The following is a 22,084-nucleotide window of genomic DNA, read 5'->3' on the forward strand; positions in this document are numbered from 1 at the left end:
CTCATCTTAGTTAAGGGCCTATCTGAGGGCTCTGGGGAAATATCGCTAACTAAAACACAAATGTCCTTAAAATTTCTGTAATGTTAACATTCTGCCACCTGCCTAAGAGTTTTTTTTAAACGTTTTCTTCACTCATCTTTATTCATTGTAAGCTTATTTAGATACAAACCACTAGCTTCCACTTTCTTTTACATTTTTTTCCATTAATTTGGGATGAGATAATGTTTTAATGACATGTTAACGAGAGATGCCAGTTCCTTTTTTCACGTGTATATGGAGCTATTGATTGCCGGTAAAGCTATAAAAAGCTATAAAGCTATAAAAGTACAAAGCTTTTCTCACTTACATATGAAATAAACGTTTCCCATCCTGAAAATTCTTGTTCCAAATGTTGCCTTTACCAATGTGTATCATTACGATAATGTCAGTAGCTACCTTCAACTCTGCACTTAAGTGAAGGTCCCACCACACAGAAACAGTTTTTTTTTTGTTTTTATACAAAGCTGCTATTCCTGCAGTGAACTTTGTGGGCGCCCTAGGGCGGCACCGATACGAATATCACGAAGTTCTGGCCATTTCGAAAGTCTGATGCGATGTGGGATGTGCAGTATGGCCTTCGAAAAGTTATAGGGTTTTCAGTTTTTCTGCAAATGGCAAAAGAAAACGGTCCTATTACTCGATAGCATGCTCGTGAGGGACTATGACGTAGACAAAAAGCACAAAAGTCATGTAAACAGCTTTTCAGTTATTTCGATCCTTTCGTCAGCAGTCTTCAAAGCAAAATTACAAAAAAAAAATGCGTGACAATGAGATATACTTTAGAAATTGGTGACTAATAGACTAGAAATCATGTGGATTATAATTGTCTTTTAAATGGTGAACTTGAACAGTTAAGCGACCAACCGACAGTCCTGTCCGTTCCCGTGAAAAGTCTAGTTTTGAAATATCTGAGACCTTCCGCAGCTCTGAAAAGATCCATCAGTAACCCAGTTTGGTCATATCAACAGTTTTCCAGTTCCACTCGCATTCGTTGGGTCACTGACCGTTGAACTAAAGACTGGTTTTATCAGGTTCTTCCAAATTCTCTCTTAAAAACTGCTTTCTAAAGAACCCCAAAGCGAAATATCCTGAAAATTTCACGCAGGTAGCATTCTCCAACGTTTTGAATAGAATAGGTTTTTTTGTAACAGCATGCATATTCTTTTCTCAGCATCTGCATCACAGTTAACTTTAGAGTTGGCTCAAAATAGCACCAAGCCCTCGTTTTTTTTACAGTAGTATCGCTTCATACCTCTACTTTGCTCGCGTTCACCTCAATTTCAGAGGAGGCATACTTCTAGATCTGCTTTTTCTCTATAAGTATTACACAAGGGTTATATTAGAAATTAGAACACGTATTTCCACACGATCGTCTATTGCTAGGGCCAAGCGGCGTGGCCCCATAACTATCATTGCAATCGGCTGAGTGGGGTTTCTTGAATCTGCAAATTGCTCGTGCAGTAGTGCAACGATCCTACTAAAATTCAGAGCTTTGAAGATGGTTAGTACAGTGTGAACTCTTTAAAGTTAAACTGTCCTCACACTACTGCCGTCTTGAATTTGAAAAGTTGAATAGGATGAGTTAAACAGAACAGATTAGGAGTGATGTATGTGTACAGACTATTCCAGCACTTGAATGTAACGCCTATAACATTACATATGAAACAAATCTGAAATGAATATACCTTTTTATCATTATAACGTTCCCAGTATTAGATGGCAAGACTCGAATTTTCTTTTTACAAAAAAGACACCCGCGCAGAGAGGAAAAACAAATGAGGAACTCTTAACATTTCCAGCTTCTTGAAAAGACTTGTCTCAATGAATGAAGTTCCTGATTTTATCCTTTTATTAAATGTCGACTTCTTAGGTGTCCAGATTCCTTGGAGCGTAACGAATAGAAAGGAATTCAGCTAGTTTTATGCTACTTTCATGTTGAAGTAAGCAAAATTTCAGCTGGTCAACCACAAAGGTAGTGGCAAATCACTTTGGACAACCTCAAGTATGGAATTTCACCTACGTAGATCTAGAATGGGAGACGGAAACGGAGGTATTGGGATTCGAGAATGTTGACAGATCGGTATAATCCCCTCAAATAAATTCGTATTATTATTTTGTTGCTTTGTGCATGTAAATATGCCAAAAATCTAATGAAGGCTCATGAAAACAATGACTCAGTTATTATGAAAGTACCTTTTTAACAAGAAATTTCTACACGTTTTCAGAATGCGCGTGACGCAGCTATATCCTAATCATCTGCTATGGTTAACCTGCGATTTCGCGCATGCTTGCAGTATATAGTTCGACAAAACAGACGAAAAAGGAAAGTCAATAACGTTGTCATCCTTGTTCCTCGCATTTCGGAGGATGCCGAAGTTGTTCACCATGACTAGTTTTATTGACAATCATAAGAGCCTCGTACTCTGCTATTCTAGTGCGATAAGAAAAACTTTGATTTCCTAGTCGAATGAAGCGTCATGAATCTTAGAGAGACTAGCCTATTTTATCATGTGAAGCCTCACTCTCACGCTTCAACATTCTGTCCTCTCCTCATATCTCTTCTTCATTTCCATAAAATTCTACTGTAATTTGCCTTATGAAAACCAAGATTTTTTTGGGGAAAGGTGTCTACTTTCCATAACTATAAAGTGAAATCACGCGGTACCGCAAGCATTGCTATGAAGGGCAAAAGCAAGCCATGACCCACTCTCAAGAAATGTCAGCTTATCCTATGTGGACGGGGGATTGATCTTTCTGAATGACTAATGCGTGTTTATAGTTCTCCTGCACTAGACAATATTGTGACGGATAGAAAAGCAGCAAGGCGGGGAGAGACAGGTGAGGGAGGTGACTGCGTACATCTTTTTGACGCGGGCGCTTGATATCACGTGGAACCCAGTCGCTCACTGCTTCGGTTTAACGGTCGCCATTGAAACAAATCACGTTCCGGCCCACCTTATATTGATTTCTTTGACAGGTGCTGTGACGTCTCCAGTCTTCGGCTGCTTACGTAGAATAGAATCCTGAAAATCTCTCAATCACTCACGTGGTGCGGGTTGCTCTTGGCATCACTTTTTCAACTGTGCGTTTACTGGTGTTCGCTGCATCTTCTTCTTCTTGCGAGGTGCTCCGTTTTCGAAGGTCAAAGCGGGAGAACGGTGGTGATTAAGAGATGGGCGGAGCAGGATGTTCCTGGTCTTCTCCACTACATCCTCGATGCCCCTTTAAACTCCCCAAGACGCTCGTTTCCCCCTGACTAGATTAGTGGTCAGACCGTTCTTCATAATCATTTACCGCCTCAAATAATCGTAGCTAGTGCGCTCGGATATGTTCGTTCCGTCGAGCGTGAATGGAGCATCTGAGATCTATTTCGTCGTGCAAGAACACCGTCTCTTGCAAGTTCAGCTGAAGACCGATGCATCCACATGTTTCGTCGAAATCAGTCAGCAGGCGTTCAGCTTGGCTGATGCTAGATGTTGTGAGAACGATGTCATCAGCAAAGCGTAGATGGTGTAGCTGCCATCCATCAGTCTTCATTTCCATGTCGTCCCTTGCTAGCTTTCGCATTGCGTTCTAGCCGTAGATAGAGGGTAAACATGAATATGTAGGCGAGACTGTATCATCCTGTGAGACCTCTCTCCTCACGTCAATGATAATATATTTTTAGGATGGAGACTTTGAAGTTACCGTACAACTCTCAAGGTATCTTTATGTACTGAATAGGAACGGCTTGGCTATCCAAGGCTTCCGCTTCTGTCTCAACTGAGATGAAGGCTTTTTTAAGTCAGTGAAACTGAGACATGACGCGGTTGTACTCATCTTCGCGGAGTCACATCGTTTTTAAACTCTGCCCAACCTTTAATCCATAGCAATAGTTCGTATATAATCCACCCATTCGTCACTGTTCCACAGTCTGCGAGCCTTGGCATCTCGCGTGAACTGCCTATCAACACTGAGTGACCCTGCCTCAGGTCGACAATGTCCGGTGCTTCAGCACAATTAAACGGAGAACTGTCAACAAGGATTCGACGTTCCTTCTTCGTATTTGGCCTATTTGAGTTGGGCTTTGGCAACAGCACTTCCTTGCAATATTTGGGTAACTTCAGGCATATATATTTATAGAGCTCCTAGCCAGAGCGTATACTCAAGTGCCTGATTGCATTTGGTATAAGCAGGGCCACCAGGTAGCACCAGACTAGAATACACACCTCCAAGAGGTTGCTAACTCCATATTAAATAGTCTTCAACAACTGAATTTAATGACACTTTTTACCAAAAATACTCAGATTGTACAAGAGTGTGAATTTTAGAAGCTCGTGAATAACTTCGCAGGAAGAGCAATAGAATACTTTCTATCTAAATGTGGGGATGAGCTTTGATACATGGCACCGTTTTTCTATTATCCTCATCAATGTCTAATAACTCGGAACACCCTTAATGTAAAGCACCTTGCTTCTCAGGGTATTGTTGCGAGTATTTTTTCTATGAGAATGCTGAATTAGTATTTTTACAAAGAGTGTTTATCTCCAAATTACAGGAAAAAGGTGGTCGAAAATTTTAATCCAATGTTTTATGGAGCAGCCTTTCTTCTACAGAAGGCTTCTAAGCTATTCCTCATAAGCTTTCTTAACTAAATTATTAAGAATCTTTTTAACCTAACAATATTTACACTATCTAAGCAATTTGACAAACAAATTTCATTAAATTCGCGTATAAACAGCTGCAGATTAATTAATATTGATTTGTTCATCTTTGGCATGTACTCCAACACTTATTGTGTTCTTGCTAAAATTGCAAAAATTGACATATGGGCCGCCTTCCTTCATAATTTAGTGATTTTGCTGGGAAGGGAGAATGAGGCTGAAAGTTTCTGTAATGTTACAGAATTAATGTGCAGCATTTACAAGCCTTAGGCGTATTATCCCACGTGTCTGAAAGTTTCTTCCACGTTTCCTTCATTGATATTGCAAACTGATTCAGATCTAAGCTTTTAGCTAAAAAGTTTCTACTTCTTTACATTTTGCTTATTCATTGGTGCTGAGATAGTATTTTAACAGCAGAGATACCAGTTCTTTTTCTCGTATATAAGGAGCTATTGATTAGTGATTAATGTAAGGCATATTTCACTCGCATGTGAGACGAACGTTTCCCATCCTACAAATTTCGTCTTCTTGTTTTGATCTCTCATTTACATCCCTCCTCGATACAGCTGGTAGCTACCTTTCACTGTCACTGTTCGATTAACAACGTGCAGAAAGAATCAAGGTTGTCAATAGTCAACCTAGTGCAGCGTATCGCAAATTTTAACGGTTACATTGCTAATGTATCCCATAGGCCAGGTCTTGGTGCGCAGCGAAAATATGCCAGAATGGATGACTGGAATAAGATCAACTTCTATTTGCCTTCAATAACCGATGACTTTAGTAGAGGGATAAAGGGTAGCGTGGTAAGAAGCGATTTCGAGAACGAAGTGAGATTTGTGGAAATATCTCCTTGAACGTCAGGGTGCAATTACGTCTCACTCGAAACTGTGCCATTGTCAACTCATTTAGCAAAAAAGGCGGCTGCATGGTTTACGGTGTAGTCTAATTTCGCGCAAATCATGTGGGGACCAATACATCGACGAAACAGGGCGACCACTTTGTGTTCGTATTAAAGAACAAAAAAATAAATAGGACGAAAAATTAAATACAGCGACCTCTCACGGAGCTCATCGCAGACAATGTCTTGAAAATGCTCCTTTCCGCATTGCTGCAACGATCGTATCGTACGAACCCGAAATTGTGGCTCGCAGAACTCTAGAGTTGTTTTTGATGAATGCAAACGGCACAAAAATGAATAGAAAGAAAAACTGACCAACGAATTGGCTCTGTATCAAGACCTTTGCGGATTTTGATCTACGGGGTCATATACCAGTCGCATCCTAATTAGTATTAACGAAGCGATTACACCACGAGGATGTCCGCTAACGTCGCGGCAAAGCAGCTACTGAAGGTGAGCAAAACGAGCTGGGCATATCTTCGGGGATGATTACTAGTTCTGGATGAGGTATTTGAGAGGATGTGTTGCAAATGTTCTGACTTTCCAGGTTGTGACGAAGCCAACAACGCCAAAACGTTAGCCGCAATAAGGACTGTTAGCAATCTTGGCTCTTGCTTCACAGAGTCAATCGAATAAAAAATTGTGAGCTGTGAGAAATTTTAGCCCCTCTAGCTAATATATTTCTTTTGTATTCTTTTCTCCGGAATTCTTTCTGATATGCCTTTGTACTTCAGTCTAGTAAGGCAGATGGAACAGCAACTTTTTTTTTGGTTACAAATGCTATCCTGGGTAGTTTTAGTTTATAAAATAGTAGCAAAAATAATTGTTTATGTTTAAAAGTTTTACAAAGTATGATATTTTTGGAAGCAGTCACCCATATGTATTCGAGGATTCTTAAGACAAGTATCACAAAACTCGCTAGTCTCTCGCGTTGTTTTCCCTTTTCTTGTCTGTTTGAACATACGACACGGTCATTTTCTTACTTTTGTAGAATATGTGAAGCTATTTGTCTTTGCTGAAAACCACATCAACGGAAGAATTTTTTTATCTGGAAGTGCTGAAAGTAGCTAAATAAGCGTGTCAGCTGAAAATAGCTAAATAAGCGCTGCAGCAGCCCCGGGTTTTGTGGTGCATATTTTCAGTGTCGCACATACGTCGACGATGAGGTGCAAAGCGTTAGAAGTTTCTCTTAAAGACGAAAAAGAAAGAATTAAATGTGGAAGTTTGTTGTACGCTCAATCCTCGCAATAGATTAGACCTCTTCCTTCTTTCTTTTTAAATGTTCTTATTTTTTTTTTGGCATTTACACAAATGGTTCTTTTGTTTGTTTGACATTTTTTCCCAATGTAAACTTCGTTTGGTACTTCGTTCCGCAGGTGTGGGCGTTTTTTTTTATAAGAGCAGCAAAGTTCCCTCTGTTCCAGTTTTTCATGTTGTTGTGAAAAAGAAAATTCGTAGTCCAAAGGTACAACACAATTTGGCTTCTACTTCTTTTTTGTGGTGATTATTGTGAGATAATGAAAATGTTTTGCCCTGAAAAAGAAGTGTTCGGGGAACGCTGTGTCTGATGACGTCAATTGAGTGTCCATATATCAGACAGAAGTGAAGCGATTTTCACGAAGTGTTGAAGTGGTGCGCCAACGCCAGAAGACAGAAAGATACGGTGGCACGAGTCTAACAAGGTCAGATTGTGCGCTCTTGCTGAAAGGTTTTAAGATGGATGAGAAGAGGGATGACAGATGCGTCATTCCCAGAATGTGAAGTGATGGAAAAGGTTCCACTCCATCTTTCTGCTTTCCTGAAGCAGAAAACAGTAGGATTGGGTGGCACGTCCCCGAAGGCAGCAGTTAGATATGTTGGTTCCGGAAGGCAGCAGAATGTTTTTCACGACTCCATGAAGATGCGCCGGTACCAGAAAGTAGAGGGGAAGGAAAAGGAGTGTAAGACGGGTACAGGTATAAGACGACGGGAATAAGACGAAACAAGACGGGTATAAGGCAGGTATAAGACAGGTATAAGGTACTGAAGTGAGACGGGTTGCCTCTGGAAAGAATCATCGAACTCCTCCGCATGGCCACTTCTCTATTCGTCACAATCATTATGTTTGCCAGGTGATCTCTTCAGAATTTGTATACATATAGACGTCCCCTTAAGTAGAAGGTAGCTGTTTACACAGTCTGATGTATGATCATTATCTTCATCATTTCCATTATCACCTCCACGTTATTTAGCATCACCACATCATCTATGTTATCTTATGTTTATATGTTTATATTGTTATGTATGTGTTATCCATCTTATGTTAGCTTTCGATGAAGAAGTCGAGAAAATATTGTAGCGGTAGCAGTCTAAAGCCGGACTTCAGATTTTCTGTGGTGTTGACTCCGCTCGCATTTGCTGATCAATGAAAATCGATAGTAGTGGCATTTTCTGTACATTTAAAAGTGTGCTTTTCTAACAACACTTTCTTCTTTTTTTTGTAAATTTAGGGGAAAGATTTCATAGTTTCCATTCTAAAAGCGTCAGTTCTACATTTGGAGAACACTGAAACTTCAACTTTAAACACTCCTTCGATACCAATACAATATAGAAGCAAATTGAAACCATTACTCGAAGTATGGGTTTTCCTCCTGTTTTCCCCAACAGTTGTCACAGAATGATAGGATAACATGAAATGCCGTGAACAACATCATCGTAGTGACAAAGATAACGCTCTAAGTCAAATCATGTGAACTGTTCGCTACTATCTGAGCAGCTTTTTGTGTAGGTGTTTCCACTTTCTGAAGAATGCAGGTTGTTTTAACAAACCTGAGGGAAACATGGTAGAAAATAGACTTGCGGAGGAGTCGTAGAGATGAAACGCAGCAATTGCAGTGGCAACAGCTATAGAACGACTTACCGTTCGCGACATGCACACGAATTTATTGCGCGACACTACTGCATCGCGGCGCATCAATCTGACGCCGTTGGACCCGTTTCTCCCCATTTTACCGCTTCCCCTAGCTGGCGCGCCAATTCGACCCCGTCTCACCCCCCTTTTCGGACTTTCGTCACACACACACACACACACACACACACACACACACACACACACACACACACACACACACACACACACACACACACACACACACACACACACACACACACACACACACACACACACACACACACACACACACACACACACACACACACACACACACACACACACACACACACACACACACACACACACACACACACACACACACACACACACACGTTACAGAATAAGCCCGTTATTATATAGCATGATCATGATTATAGTGATAGAAGGAAGGGACATCATGCTATATAATGAAGGACGTAGTCTGTCACGTGTGACATGTGTGTGCAACGAGATTCCCAAGAGAGGGTCCTGAATCGTCGAATTGGCGCACCAGCCCCAGAAAGCGATAAAATATGGTGTGATAGTTGTGGCAGCGTAGAATTAATGCGCCGGCGCCAGAAAACGCAGTGACCCGACGGCGCAAGACTGGGAATCACCGCAATTATTAGTGCAGCAGTACCAAACTATAATTCCATGCGGATTTATCAAAAACTGAATTAGCCGTTCAATGACTGTGATAATTGCATGTCTTTTGTGTATAAGCGTATGTATTCCTCCTAAACTCCCTGCACGTTTGTTGCCTCAGGATGGTAACACTCTTTCCTCAAGAGTTCGATTTAGCTATACAAATAGCTGCTTTGGATATTCTCCAAGAAAAGTCCACTGTCCACTCACCTCTTTAGGAAAAAAACTATTGAATCTTTCATCAATGCCCAAACATCTTAGAAGAAGTACAGAAAATTTATAAGGGGAAGAAAAATTCAACTCTGCAGCAAAAATTTGAAACAAAATGGTTTAAATTTAATTTAAACAAATAAAATGGTAGTAATTCCAATTTTTATTGATAAGTGAAGCCGAGCGAAGTGAGAACCACAAGAAGCATAAGTCAGGAATTACCCGAACGTTCAGACTAGAATACACATATACGTCACTCCGTCTGCAATGCCTTCTCTAATGCTGTCTAAGCAGGTATTGTTTCTCTTCAACCATGCTTCTACTTGGTGCTCTTTTACTTCTATTAACTTTCGAAGATTTCGACTGTCAAGTTCGCAGTAACAAACGAGTTGAACGAAATGAAATCAGTCTAAAAAAATGCATCTTTAAATAGTGAAACAGCATTTCAGGAAACGTTTGCTTTATTGCATCATGCTTACATCTTCACGTTTTTTATTATACGATTTTTATATGAGTTTTCTTCATGTCGTTTAAAATTCGTCTCTCATATCCAGTATCTTCATGCGGTATTTCCTTCTTCATGGAAAAAGATATACTTCACATGTGGTTATTTTCAAACACACTGTTTATTGTCTTACGAAGGTGTCATTTCCTGTACTTTGAAAAGACCCTACACAGCATTAGCATTCTTTCTTCTCTCTGCTCCTTGTTCCCCTGCAAATCGTTCTCTTCTTTCTCTTTCCCCTCTTTACTCATCTCCTCCTCCTTCCCCCTCCAATTCTTCCTCTTCTTCTTCTTTTCCCTCCTCACTCATCCTCTCTTCCTTTCCCCCTTACGACCGCCGCTCACTTCCGCTTCCTACTCTCTTACGGCACCCTGCTGGGAATATCCCAAGGCATGCTTAGGGTTGCTTTCAAGGCCTAAGCATGGTTGGTTGGGTTTCGTTCGATTACCAAGAAGACAATCTTACTTTTTTCTCACCACAAACCTTCTTCAGAGTATGTGGTTATTTTTGGTGTTCGCGGTATGCGTAATCACCTGCTCGGGTACCAAGATCCGTGAAAGCAGAAATTACCCCGATGACAGCGTGAGTTTTCGTCAAACGCTTTTTTCCTCTCCTGAGATCCCCCTTAAATAATGTAATATTTTCAGCGAATCCCCACATCAAAAGGCAAGAATCCTCACGGAACTTCGCGATTCAGTTACACCTATGTATCTGTATGTCTGAACGGCACCCAAAATGATCCCCTGGTGGTTACGTACGCTAAGAAATGCGAAAAAAGGGAATCCCTAGTGGCCTTGGGTAGATACACCAACCAAGTAAACACTACGGGGTAAGTTTTCGAAGAAGGTTCCGAGTAGTTCACTTGCGGGTGTTAAAGTTGTTAAACGAAATTGACCACATTATCGTCGCTGGAAGGTTTCGCCTGTCCGAGTTCGCTGTTATGCCGATGTTCTTTACGGGATCAGACCATCTCATCCTCCGAGGAAGATTTTTTTCACAGGGAAGGAAGAGGAAGCCGCAAAATTTAGAAAGTCAAATCTCAGAACTATCATCAATTGGAAACATCTCAACATTAACATCATCTCTTTGCAACGCTAGCCGACTTTTGGAAAGGTTCCGCAGTGGACAACTTCAACTAGAAATACGATCGGCTCGTCGAACACTTTCGTGAGTGCACAAGGGAGGGTGAGAGTTTTAAAACAACCAGGAGAACAACCAAGATCTGCCTCCAAAAACTCTTGAGCTTATGTGTCAGAGTAGAGCAGCAGCCAGGAGCTCATGTCCGGCCTCGGAGGAGTCTGCAGAGGAGAGATAAAAGGAGACCTTAAAGAGAGAAGAGAAGCAGCGCTGGCTGTAGCTGCAGAAGCGGGAAAGAGTATTCCCCACGCCCGCCGAGATGTTGCCAATCACAAGACAAAAAAGGCTGCCCTTTACAATCCAAATTGAAGTGACAGAAGTGATTGACAATTTTTACTACTAGATTAATTAAAGAAGTCTTGATAATGTCTACTACTACTCCTTTTGTCATTGCAGTGGTTCAACACTGCAGTGGCAATACTGCGCCATATCCTCTCACCTCCTCACCATCAGAGGAATGACGGAAATGTTCTTTTCTTAAAAGTACGAGATGCTATCATGGCAGCAAGAAATGGTACCGCTTATCCCACAGGATAAGACCCGAACATCTGAGGTATTCTCTGCCAGTTCTCATCAACACAGTAGCAAGGCCTTTTCCACGTCACTTGTGGGAAGCCAAGGCCCCTAGACAGTAAAAGACCAACAAGACCGTGTTATTTTATATGAAAGGAGATCCACATAACATCGGCAACTATCGTCCAATCTGCTTACTGTCTGTCATCTACAAGCTCTTTACAAGAATGATCCTTAATAGGATTGAAAAAGTTTTGGATGAAGGACAGCCATGCGAGCAAGCAGGAATCAGCCGAAAAGGATTCAGCACGATTGACCACATTCACATTGTTTCGAAACTCATCAAGGTATTACGGGAGTATAAGATGCCGCTCTGTCTCACCTTGATCAACTTTGATTCAATTGAGACGGAAGCGGTCGTAGAAGCCTTGGACAACCAGGGCATCCCTACTCAGTACACAAAGGTACTTCGAGAGTTGTACTTGTCGTGAAGTTGCTGTACATTCTTTCTTTTTCACTTTCCTTACTTTCTTTTTCAAGTGCATTTTCCCATCATTTTCCAAATTTATCAAATTCAAAATTTTCTTTAATGTCAATATGCTTAGATGGGGTATATTGGAAATTGAGACCTTCTCAGGACACCCATATGGTTTGCAGTCTTATGCGGCCGGAGTTGCCGAAGGTGAGCGATTTGGCTTTGTTCCATCGATTTCTCCATTTTCCAAACAAAAAACCTTTCGTGAACTAAAAATCTTAATCTTTACATTCAGTGAGTCAACTTCTATTTCCTTGGAGGGAATAACGATATAGAAAAGGCAATTAATAATCTGAGTAGATGTTTTAACCTTTTGCTTCACAATTTTCTAAAATGTCTTGTAATGGTGTTACTAAGTGGAACAAACAGACAACAATAAATACTGCGTAGTTCAAACTGACAGTACTTTTTCACATGTAGTGAACAATGCAGAAAATCACCATCAAATAATAGAACAATTGTTATTTTTCCAATTTGCCGAAAACTAATCTATTGTGATTGGTTATACTTTGCTCCTTAAACAAAAACGTTCCTACCATTTTGCAGGTGAGCTGACCCGTCGGCTAATATCCTTTCATTACAGAAATACAATGGAAGAAATGTGCAAGAACCACACGTGCGTCTTCCTAACAACCGTTCTCTTTCAACTTCCACTGAATTGTGCACATTTCAGTTACTATTGTGAACGTCTTTACAAGTATTTAACTAAAAATCTGGAATGGATGCGATCTGAGGTGCTCTCGAAGCCGCCTACGGATTTATTCTGGCGACATGTGCGTGATTTTTTCTTTGATTTTTTCTGCTGGAGGTTTTCTTTGTGCATCTATAGTCCGCGTCAAATTTGTTGGTCCGTAGACCGTTTCGATTGACCAGAATGAAGGGAAGAGGGTGTTCGACAAGAAGGGGAAGAACGTATGCAGAGAGTTCTGCATTCACTCGATTGAACATATTCGGCGCCCAATACACATTCGTCTCCTAACACCACCAACCAAACTGACGTTCAATTAACGCGACGGCGGCCATGGCTGCTGGGAAGCTGCACTCTCTGATGAATTCGGCGGCACGGCTGCGTTGTACTTATAAGAATGAGGGGACAAATTGCCCCTCAAGTCTGCAATTTCTGCATTTACCGGGAGAATATTTAATATAGCACATCCATTATTTGCATATCAGCCCGAAATTGAGATAAATGTTCACGGAGGACGCCTTTCCCCAAAGCTGCGCAGGTGTTACCCCACCGTTCCTGATATGACCTTCTGATCAAGGTTTTCAGGTGAATCTCACATTCGCACAACTCACGGGTCTTCGTGATTCTTACATGAGGGAAAATCTAACACCACGAATTGCTTTTGAGCTATCTCCTATCTAGTGCGTTGTAATCTTCTCGTACATGTGCCAGCAGATCGTCAGCATCTTATTTTTTCTAGCATGATGCAGCTTCATGGAGATCTCTTTGATCTAGAGAAGTACTTGAATAAAACATCTGATTCAACAGATGGAGGGCGATGTTCTGCGTTGGTGAAAATTGCGCCAGGAAATAAGGTATCACGTAAATATGTCGTTTTGAACCATACAATTTCACATTATAGATATAAAATCTTATCTATACGAAAGAGTGTACGTTCAGGACTTGTTTTTCTCCCATGTTACTATGTCAAGTTTCAGTTGGATGATAAGACTGTTGAAGTTGTATAAATTTGGATTTGGTAAGTTTGCGTTTTGATACTACGTAATGTTAATGAGAGGAAATGATCGCGTGAGGAAAAAAAAGCCTTGACGTTTCTTTGGGTGTTTCAGATCCCAAGGAAGTCCCGGGTCATACAGTTACTTTCTCCGGATATCCAGGTCAACTAGCTTCAACGGACGACTTTTATTTGACCAGCGGAGGCTTGGCATGTTTATTTCTGAGTTCATCTATCCCCTGTCTGCAATTTCTCGAAAAAAATGCACAGAAATTTGTAGATCTGGTTTAAAGATTATCTTAAGTTTCATATCCCAATTAAGACGCTCTGTACCTCTCCTGATTTCTTTTTTTTTTTTGAAGTTGAACTGAATTAAAAAGGATAAAAAGATAAAGTCACTGGCGTATCAATCCACCTGGGATGCGCCAACGCGTTTTACTGGAATTCGTAATCGTTGAGGTTTTGGAACGCGTGTTGGACTAAACAATGACTTGCGGGGACCAGCCGATCGTCAAGTCAGTGTTTTTATCCTCCCAGATAAGTCTGGTACCAATTTATCGACCCCGCAGGGATGAAAGACTTGGTTTGCACTAGGGCGGTTTCGAACCCTCCACCTTGTGGCTACAACGGACCTCTAAACGACTGCGCCACACCCGCCCCAAACTGAATTAAAGAATTGAAAAAAGAGGAAAACTTCAGGTCAAAAAATCCCTTCAAAAATATCGAAAAATTCGAAAATGCAAATGATCAAATCCTGAAAGAACACACTATTGAGGAATACTTCTTAAGAGATTATAGGTAGAAATTAAAAAAGAAAACAACTGCATTGAAAAAAAGCGGCCTGCACTTAAGCAAGCAGAAGCCATCGATGTGTTTTTCGAAACGTAATCAAGATGGGTTGCCCAAGAAATCATGAAAAAATTAAACATAAGTGGAAGTGAGGTCCAGTGATTTATGTGTGAATTAGACGTAATGATTTTTTTTTGAATTTTGGGTTTTTTTCTGTCATTCTGTGAGTGCTTCATTGAGTTGTTCTAATCCTTTGCAGGGAGTTCTCGAAACCACAATAGATATATTCAAAACATCACTTTACAACCATATCAATCCCGAAGGACAAGTGCTCTGCTGGATCCGCTCTACTATCTCAAATTATCTCAGCAGGTAAAACTAAACGCTTTCATTCTTACTTTTGCAGGAATAGCTTTTTGAGCAGTGAAGGGCATATATTTCTGTAGTACATGCAGGTTTAGGAAAAGTTCGAGAAAAGACTAATGTAGAAAAATATGGCAAAGCGAATCATAACAATGAACAGCATAGCTCTGTCTAATCAGTAGACCAACAGTCTTCCAATCCCAGATACTCAAGAAAAAACAAGGCGTTTCTCGATTTTGTCCTGCGGTACCAAAAATGGCTATATATTTAGTACACCAAGGAAATGGGTCGAGCTGTTCTCTCGCTACAATTCCGGCACCTACAACAACCAGTGGGATGTGTTAGATTACAAGTTATTCAAGCCCGGAAAAGAAATCCCCGAGAAGGATCTGTTTTGGATCCTTGAGCAAACGCCGTAAGTCCCATATAATTTGATTTTATCCAGCAACCAAGACTATACGCTTCCTAGTGGATACGTAAAAATGGAGGATATGACATGGTTCTTAAAGAATTATTCCTACTGGCCGTCTTACAATATACCATTTTTCAAGGATATCGGTATTTCTACTGGAGTTAACGAAGTGGTTGGTATCTCCGTGATCCTAGGTCCTCTCCTGTACATTTTTGATAGCGATTAACAAGGGCGAAGAATACGACTGGTGCAATTGGAATTGGTCTCCACGAGCCAGAATCTTCAAGAGGGACCACAAGAAAGTCGTCGATATCGATACCCTTACAAAACTCATGAGGTTGGCTCAAATACATACATAATCATCCCAACGAGCTCCTGGAAAGTTTACTCCGGATAGGTTCCATGATCTTTTCCAGATATAACGATTATACACACGACGAGTTCTCTCGTTGTAAATGCACACCACTACCGTATACAGCAGAAGTGAGCGATATAACAATTATGGCTATGATAGGGGATTCACGTTCAAACATTTTCAGGCAGCAATAGCTGCAAGAGGTGATCTGAATGATCCGAATGGCACCTATGAATGGAAAGAAATGGGATTCCGTGACCATGCTGCCTTCGATTTCAAGGTATGGGATGTTCTATTGCTTTCAATCCTAAGATCTCCGTCAAATTTTATATTTTTGTCGTTCTAACTTGCTCTACGCTCACCAGCCATATGTTCTAAATTTAAAAGATTAAATCAAACAAATTAAAATCAAAGATAATTTTAAAAGTAATCTATTCTGAGTCTCTTCTAATATATTTTGGAGGTAGTAATCTGAGCAAGTGTTACTGTAATCCGCACCATAAGCATGCTCATGAAACATATCCATTAATCTCCACTCAGGTGAAAAAAACAATATCGGTGCCACCTCAGCACACACGGTTGCGGTTACACATCCACACTATAAATAAATATAATATATCTATTAAATAAAGTAGATATTCGAGAAGTGTTAAATTCGAGAGAAATCACTTCCGCGGAACTATGCTCACCCATTTTTCAAATCAATTCATGAAATAGGTTCTACACTGACAGGTTTTTACACCTATTACAGGGCACAAACTACGAGATGTTTTCGAAGCTTCGATTTAGGGCGTGGGGTGGACCAACGTACGATCCATTACCAGTATTCGAGTAGGTTAAACTTCCTTACTTTCTCCGAGACTCTTTCCATTCCTCTAATAACCGGTGAAGAGAGGAAAACAAATGAGGAACTCTTAACATTTCCAGCTTCTTGAAAAGACTTGTCTCAATGAATGAAGTTCCTGATTTTATCCTTTTATTAATTGTCGACTTCTTAGGTGTCCAGATTCCTTGGAGCGTAACGAATAGAAAGGAATTCAACTAGTTTTATGCTACTTTCATGTTGAAGTAAACAAAATTTCAGCTGGTCAACCACAAAGGTAGTGGCAAATCACTTTGGACAACCTCAAGTATGGAATTTCACCTACGTAGATCTAGAATGGGAGACGGAAACGGAGGTATTGGGATTCGAGAATGTTGACAGATCGGTATAATCCCCTCAAATAAATTCGTTTTATTATTTTGTTGTTTTGTGCATGTAAATATGCCAAAAATCTAATGAAGGCTCATGAAAACAATGACCCAGTTATTATGAAAGTACCTTTTTAACAAGAAATTTCTACACGTTTTCAGAATGCGCGTGACGCAGCTATATCCTAATCATCTGCTATGGTTAACCTGCGATTTCGCGCATGCTTGCAGTATATAGTTCGACAAAACAGACGAAAAAGGAAAGTCAATAACGTTGTCATCCTTGTTCCTCGCATTTCGGAGGATGCCGAAGTTGTTCACCATGACTAGTTTTATTGACAATCATAAGAGCCTCGTACTCTGCTATTCTAGTGCGATAAGAAAAACTTTGATTTCCTAGTCGAATGAAGCGTCATGAATCTTAGAGAGACTAGCCTATTTTATCATGTGAAGCCTCACTCTCACGCTTCAACATTCTGTCCTCTCCTCATATCTCTTCTTCATTTCCATAAAATTCTACTGTAATTTGCCTTATGAAAACCAAGATTTTTTTTGGGGAAAGGTGTCTACTTTCCATAACTATAAAGTGAAATCACGCGGTACCGCAAGCATTGCTATGAAGGGCAAAAGCAAGCCATGACCCACTCTCAAGAAATGTCAGCTTATCCTATGTGGACGGGGGATTGATCTTTCTGAATGACTAATGCGTGTTTATAGTTCTCCTGCACTAGACAATATTGTGACGGATAGAAAAGCAGCAAGGCGGGGAGAGACAGGTGAGGGAGGTGACTGCGTACATCTTTTTGACGCGGGCGCTTGATATCACGTGGAACCCAGTCGCTCACTGCTTCGGTTTAACGGTCGCCATTGAAACAAATCACGTTCCGGCCCACCTTATATTGATTTCTTTGACAGGTGCTGTGACGTCTCCAGTCTTCGGCTGCTTACGTAGAATAGAATCCTGAAAATCTCTCAATCACTCACGTGGTGCGGGTTGCTCTTGGCATCACTTTTTCAACTGTGCGTTTACTGGTGTTCGCTGCATCTTCTTTCTTCTTGCGAGGTGCTCACGTTTTCGAAGGTCAAAGCAGGGAGAACGGTGGTGATTAAGAGATGGGCGCGGAGCAGGATGTTCTCGTCTTCTCCACTACATCCTCGATGCCCCTTTAAACTCCCCAAGACGCTCGTTTCCCCCTGACTAGATTAGTCAGACCGTTCTTCATAATCATTTACCGCCTCAAATAATCGTAGCTAGTGCGTTCGGATATGTTCGTTCCGTCGAGCGTGAATGGAGCATCTGAGATCTATTTCGTCGTGCAAGAACACCGTCTCTTGCAGGTTCAGCTGAAGACCGATGCATCCACATGTTTCGTCGAAATCAGTCAGCAGGCGTTCAGCTTGGCTGATGTTGTGAGAACGATGTCATCAGCAAAGCGTAGATGGTGTAGCTGCCATCCATCAGTCTTCATTTCCATGTCGTCCCTTGCTAGCTTTCGCATTGCGTTCTAGCCGTAGATAGAGGGTAAACATGAATATGTAGGCGAGACTGTATCATCCTGTGAGACCTCTCTCCTCACGTCAATGATAATATATTTTTAGGATGGAGACTTTGAAGTTACCGTACAACTCTCAAGGTATCTTTATGTACTGAATAGGAACGGCTTGGCTATCCAAGGCTTCCGCTTCTGTCTCAACTGAGATGAAGGCTTTTTTAAAGTCAGTGAAACTGAGACATGACGCGGTTGTACTCATCTTCGCGGAGTCACATCGTTTTTAAACTCTGCCCAACCTTTAATCCATAGCAATAGTTCGTATATAATCCACCCATTCGTCACTGTTCCACAGTCTGCGAGCCTTGGCATCTCGCGTGAACTGCCTATCAACACTGAGTGACCCTGCCTCAGGTCGACAATGTCCGGTGCTTCAGCATAATTAAACGGAGAACTGTCAACAAAGATTCGACGTTCCTTCTTCGTATTTGACCTATTTGAGTTGGGCTTTGGCAACAGCACTTCCTTGCAATATTTGGGTAACTTCAGGCATATATAGTTATAGAGCTCCTAGCCAGAGCGTATACTCAAGTGCCTGATTGCATTTGGTATAAGCAGGGCCACCAGGTAGCACCAGACTAGAATACACACCTCCAAGAGGTTGCTAACTCCATATTAAATAGTCTTCAACAACTGAATTTAATGACACTTTTTACCAAAAATACTCACATTGTCAAAATACTCACACAAGAGTGTGGATTTTAGAAGCTCGTGAATAACTTCGCGGGAAGAGCAATAGAATACTTTCTATCTAAATGTGGGGATGAGCTTTGATACATGGCACCGTTTTTCTATCATCCTCATCAATGTCTAATAACTCGGAACACCCTTAATGTAAAGCACCTTGCTTCTCAGGATATTGTTGCGAGTATTTTTCCTATGAGAATGCTGAATCAGTATTTTTACAAAGAGTATTTATCTCCAAATTACAAGAAAAAGGTGGTCAAAAATTTTAATCCAATGTTTTATGGAGCAGCCTTTCTTCTACAGAAGGCTTCTAAGCTATTCCTCATAAGCTTTCTTAACTAAATTATTAAGAATCTTTTTAACCTAACAATATTTACACTATCTAAGCAATTTGACAAACAAATTTCATTAAATTCGCGTATAAACAGCTGCAGATTAATTAATATTGATTTGTTCATCTTTGGCATGTACTCCAACACTTATTGTGTTCTTGCTAAAATTGCAAAAATTGACATATGGGCCGCCTTCCTTCATAATTTAGTGATTTTGCTCGGAAGGGAGAAGGAGGCTGAGAGTTTCTGTAATGTCACAGAATTAATGTGCAGCATTTATAAGCCTTAGGCGCATTATCCCACGTGTCTGAAAGTTTCTTCCACGTTTCCTTCATTGATATTGCAAACTGATTCAGATCTAAGCTTTTAGTTAAAAAGTTTCTACTTTTTTACATTTTGCTTATTCATTGGTGCTGAGATAGCATTTTAACAGCAGAAATACCAGTTCTTCTTCTCGTATATAAGGAGCTATTGATTAGTGATTAATGTAAGGCATATTTCACTCGCATCTGAGACAAACATTTCCCATCCTACAAATTTCGCCTTCTTGTTTTAGTCTCTCACTTACATCCCTCTTCGATAGCTACCTACGCAGCTACCTTTCACTGTGCAATGAAGTGAAGCTCCTACACGCAGGAATACACTGTAAATGGTTTTTCGTTTCTGGAGAAAGCTGATCGCAGAGTTCACGCGCACCTGTAGCTCTACGAATTGGTAACTGTGGTAACACAAGTTAAATAACAGCTGGGTAATACAAGTCCGCAGAGCCACAATTCTTGCCCTGAGACAGCTAAGAAGGGTCGCAGCACAAAGACCGCAACGTTTTTATCGATTCGCAGTCCTTGTTGCTATACAAATTGCTCTGCCGCAACGTACGCTTTCTATTGCAATTGAGTTCTTGTTTTTTCTCCTTGCAAACAGCAATGTATGAATGAAATTGAGTCTTGGCGTAATGACTGGTACTATTCGATTAGCAACGTGCAGCAAGAATCAAGGTTGTTAACAGTCAACCAACCTAGTGCAGCGTATCGCAAATTTTAACGGTTATATTGCTAGTGTATCCCATAGGCCAGGTCTTGGTGCGCAGCGAAAATATGCCAGAATGGATGACTGGAATAAAATCAACTTCTATTTGCCTTCAATAACCGATGACTTTAGTAGAGCGATAAGGGGTACCGTGGTAAGAAGCGATTTCGAGGACGAAGTGAGATTTGTGGAAATATCTCTTTGAACGTCAGGATGCAATTAGTCCGAAATAGAATGTACGATCGCATCTGCCTCACTCCAAAATGTGTAATATACCCATTTAGCAAAAAAGGCGGCTGCATGGTTTACGGTGTAGTCTAATTTCGCGCAAATCATGTGGGGACCAATACATCGGCGAAACAGGGCGACCACTTTGTGTTCGTATTAAAGAACATCTAAATAGGACGAAACACTGGAATACAGCGACCTCTCACGGAGCTCATCGCAGACAATGTCTTGAAAATGCTCCTTTCCGCATTGCTGCAACGATCGTATCGTACGAACCCAAAATTGTGGCTCGCAGAACTCTAGAGTTGTTTTTGATGAATGCAAACGGCACAAAAATGAATAGAAAGAAACCCTGACCAACGAATTGGCTCTGTATCAAGACCTTTGCGGATTTTGATCTACGGGGTCATATACCAGTCGCATCCTAATTAGTATTAACGAAGCGATTACACCACGAGGATGTCCGCTAACGTCGCGGCAAAGCAGCTACTGAAGGTGAGCAAAACGAGCTGGACTCTTTTGCTTCTTGTTCCCAGGTGTGATATCTTAGGGGATGATTACTAGTTCTGGATGAGGTATTTGAGAGGATGTGTTGCAAATGTTCTGACTTTCCAGGTTGTGACGAAGCCGCAATAAGGACTGTTAGCAATCTTGGCTCTTGCTTCACAGAGTCAATCGAATAAAAAATTGTGAGCTGTGAGAAATTTTAGCCCCTCTAGCTAATATATTTCTTTTCTTTTCTTTTCTCCGGAATTCTTCCTGATATGCCTTTGCACTCCAGTCTAGTATGACAGATGGAACAGCAACACTTTTTCGTTACAAATGCTATCCTGGGTAGTTTTAGTTTATAAAATAGTAGCAAAAGTAATTGTTTATGTTTAAAAGTTTTTCAAAGTATGATATTTTTGGAAGCAGTCACCCATATGTATTCGAGGATTCTTAAGACAAGTATCATAAAACTCGCTAGTCTCTTGCGTTGTTTTCCTTTTTCTTGTCTGCTTGAACATACGACACAGTCTCTTTTCTTACATTTGTAAAATATGCGAAGCTTTTTTTTTAATCTGGAAGTGCTGAAAGTAGCTAAATAAGCGTGTCGTCGCTACGGCAGCCCCGGGTTTTGTGGGGCATATTTTCAGTGTCGCACATACGTCGACGGTGAGGTGCAAAGCGTTAGAAGTTTCTCTTAAAGACGAAAAAGAAAGAATTAAATGTGGAAGTTTGTTGTACGCTCAATCCTCGCAGTAGATTAGACCTCTTCCTTCTTCCTTTTTAAATGTTCTTATCTTTTTTGGCATTCGCACAAAAGGCTCTTTTGTTTGTTTTTTTTTTCCAATGTGAACTTCGTTTGGTACTTCGTTGCGCGGGTGTGGGCGTTTTTTTTATAAGAGCAGCAAAGTTCCCTCTGTTCCAGTTTTTCATGTTGTTGTGAAAAA

At 40.8% G+C, this 22,084-nt stretch overlaps 2 protein-coding genes across 4 annotated transcripts; one reads left to right on the forward strand and one right to left on the reverse strand.

Annotated features, from left to right (window-relative positions):
• Nucleotides 1-316: 316 nt before the first annotated feature.
• Nucleotides 317-3,606, reverse strand: RB195_011464 (uncharacterized protein; the record flags this gene model as incomplete). 2 transcript variants are annotated; one of them, XM_064192886.1, is made up of 6 exons in its annotated part: nucleotides 317-369; nucleotides 904-965; nucleotides 2,995-3,062; nucleotides 3,132-3,261; nucleotides 3,334-3,397; nucleotides 3,453-3,606. In XM_064192886.1, the coding sequence occupies 6 exons, from the start codon at nucleotides 3,604-3,606 to the stop codon at nucleotides 317-319; spliced, it is 531 nt and encodes a 176-aa protein (XP_064050468.1). The 2 variants fall into 2 exon arrangements, with proteins under 2 accessions (XP_064050468.1, XP_064050469.1); XM_064192885.1 differs by lacking the exons at nucleotides 317-369; nucleotides 904-965; nucleotides 2,995-3,062; nucleotides 3,132-3,261 and having other exon boundaries at nucleotides 3,352-3,606.
• A 6,740-nt stretch (nucleotides 3,607-10,346) lies between these two features.
• Nucleotides 10,347-21,334, forward strand: RB195_011465 (uncharacterized protein; the record flags this gene model as incomplete). 2 transcript variants are annotated; one of them, XM_064192888.1, is made up of 20 exons in its annotated part: nucleotides 10,347-10,433; nucleotides 10,499-10,680; nucleotides 12,107-12,183; nucleotides 12,583-12,652; nucleotides 12,710-12,809; nucleotides 13,310-13,404; nucleotides 13,464-13,578; nucleotides 13,664-13,742; nucleotides 13,834-13,932; nucleotides 14,771-14,879; nucleotides 15,142-15,285; nucleotides 15,340-15,454; nucleotides 15,513-15,619; nucleotides 15,699-15,765; nucleotides 15,822-15,917; nucleotides 16,389-16,468; nucleotides 16,722-16,815; nucleotides 18,167-18,270; nucleotides 19,954-20,042; nucleotides 21,267-21,334. In XM_064192888.1, the coding sequence occupies 20 exons, from the start codon at nucleotides 10,347-10,349 to the stop codon at nucleotides 21,332-21,334; spliced, it is 1,977 nt and encodes a 658-aa protein (XP_064050470.1). The 2 variants fall into 2 exon arrangements, with proteins under 2 accessions (XP_064050470.1, XP_064050471.1); XM_064192887.1 differs by lacking the exons at nucleotides 18,167-18,270; nucleotides 19,954-20,042; nucleotides 21,267-21,334 and having other exon boundaries at nucleotides 16,722-16,851.
• Nucleotides 21,335-22,084: the final 750 nt, after the last annotated feature.

The sequence above is a fragment of the Necator americanus genome, chromosome III (genome assembly GCF_031761385.1).
Source record: "Necator americanus strain Aroian chromosome III, whole genome shotgun sequence".
NCBI classification, from domain to species: domain Eukaryota; kingdom Metazoa; phylum Nematoda; class Chromadorea; order Rhabditida; family Ancylostomatidae; genus Necator; species Necator americanus.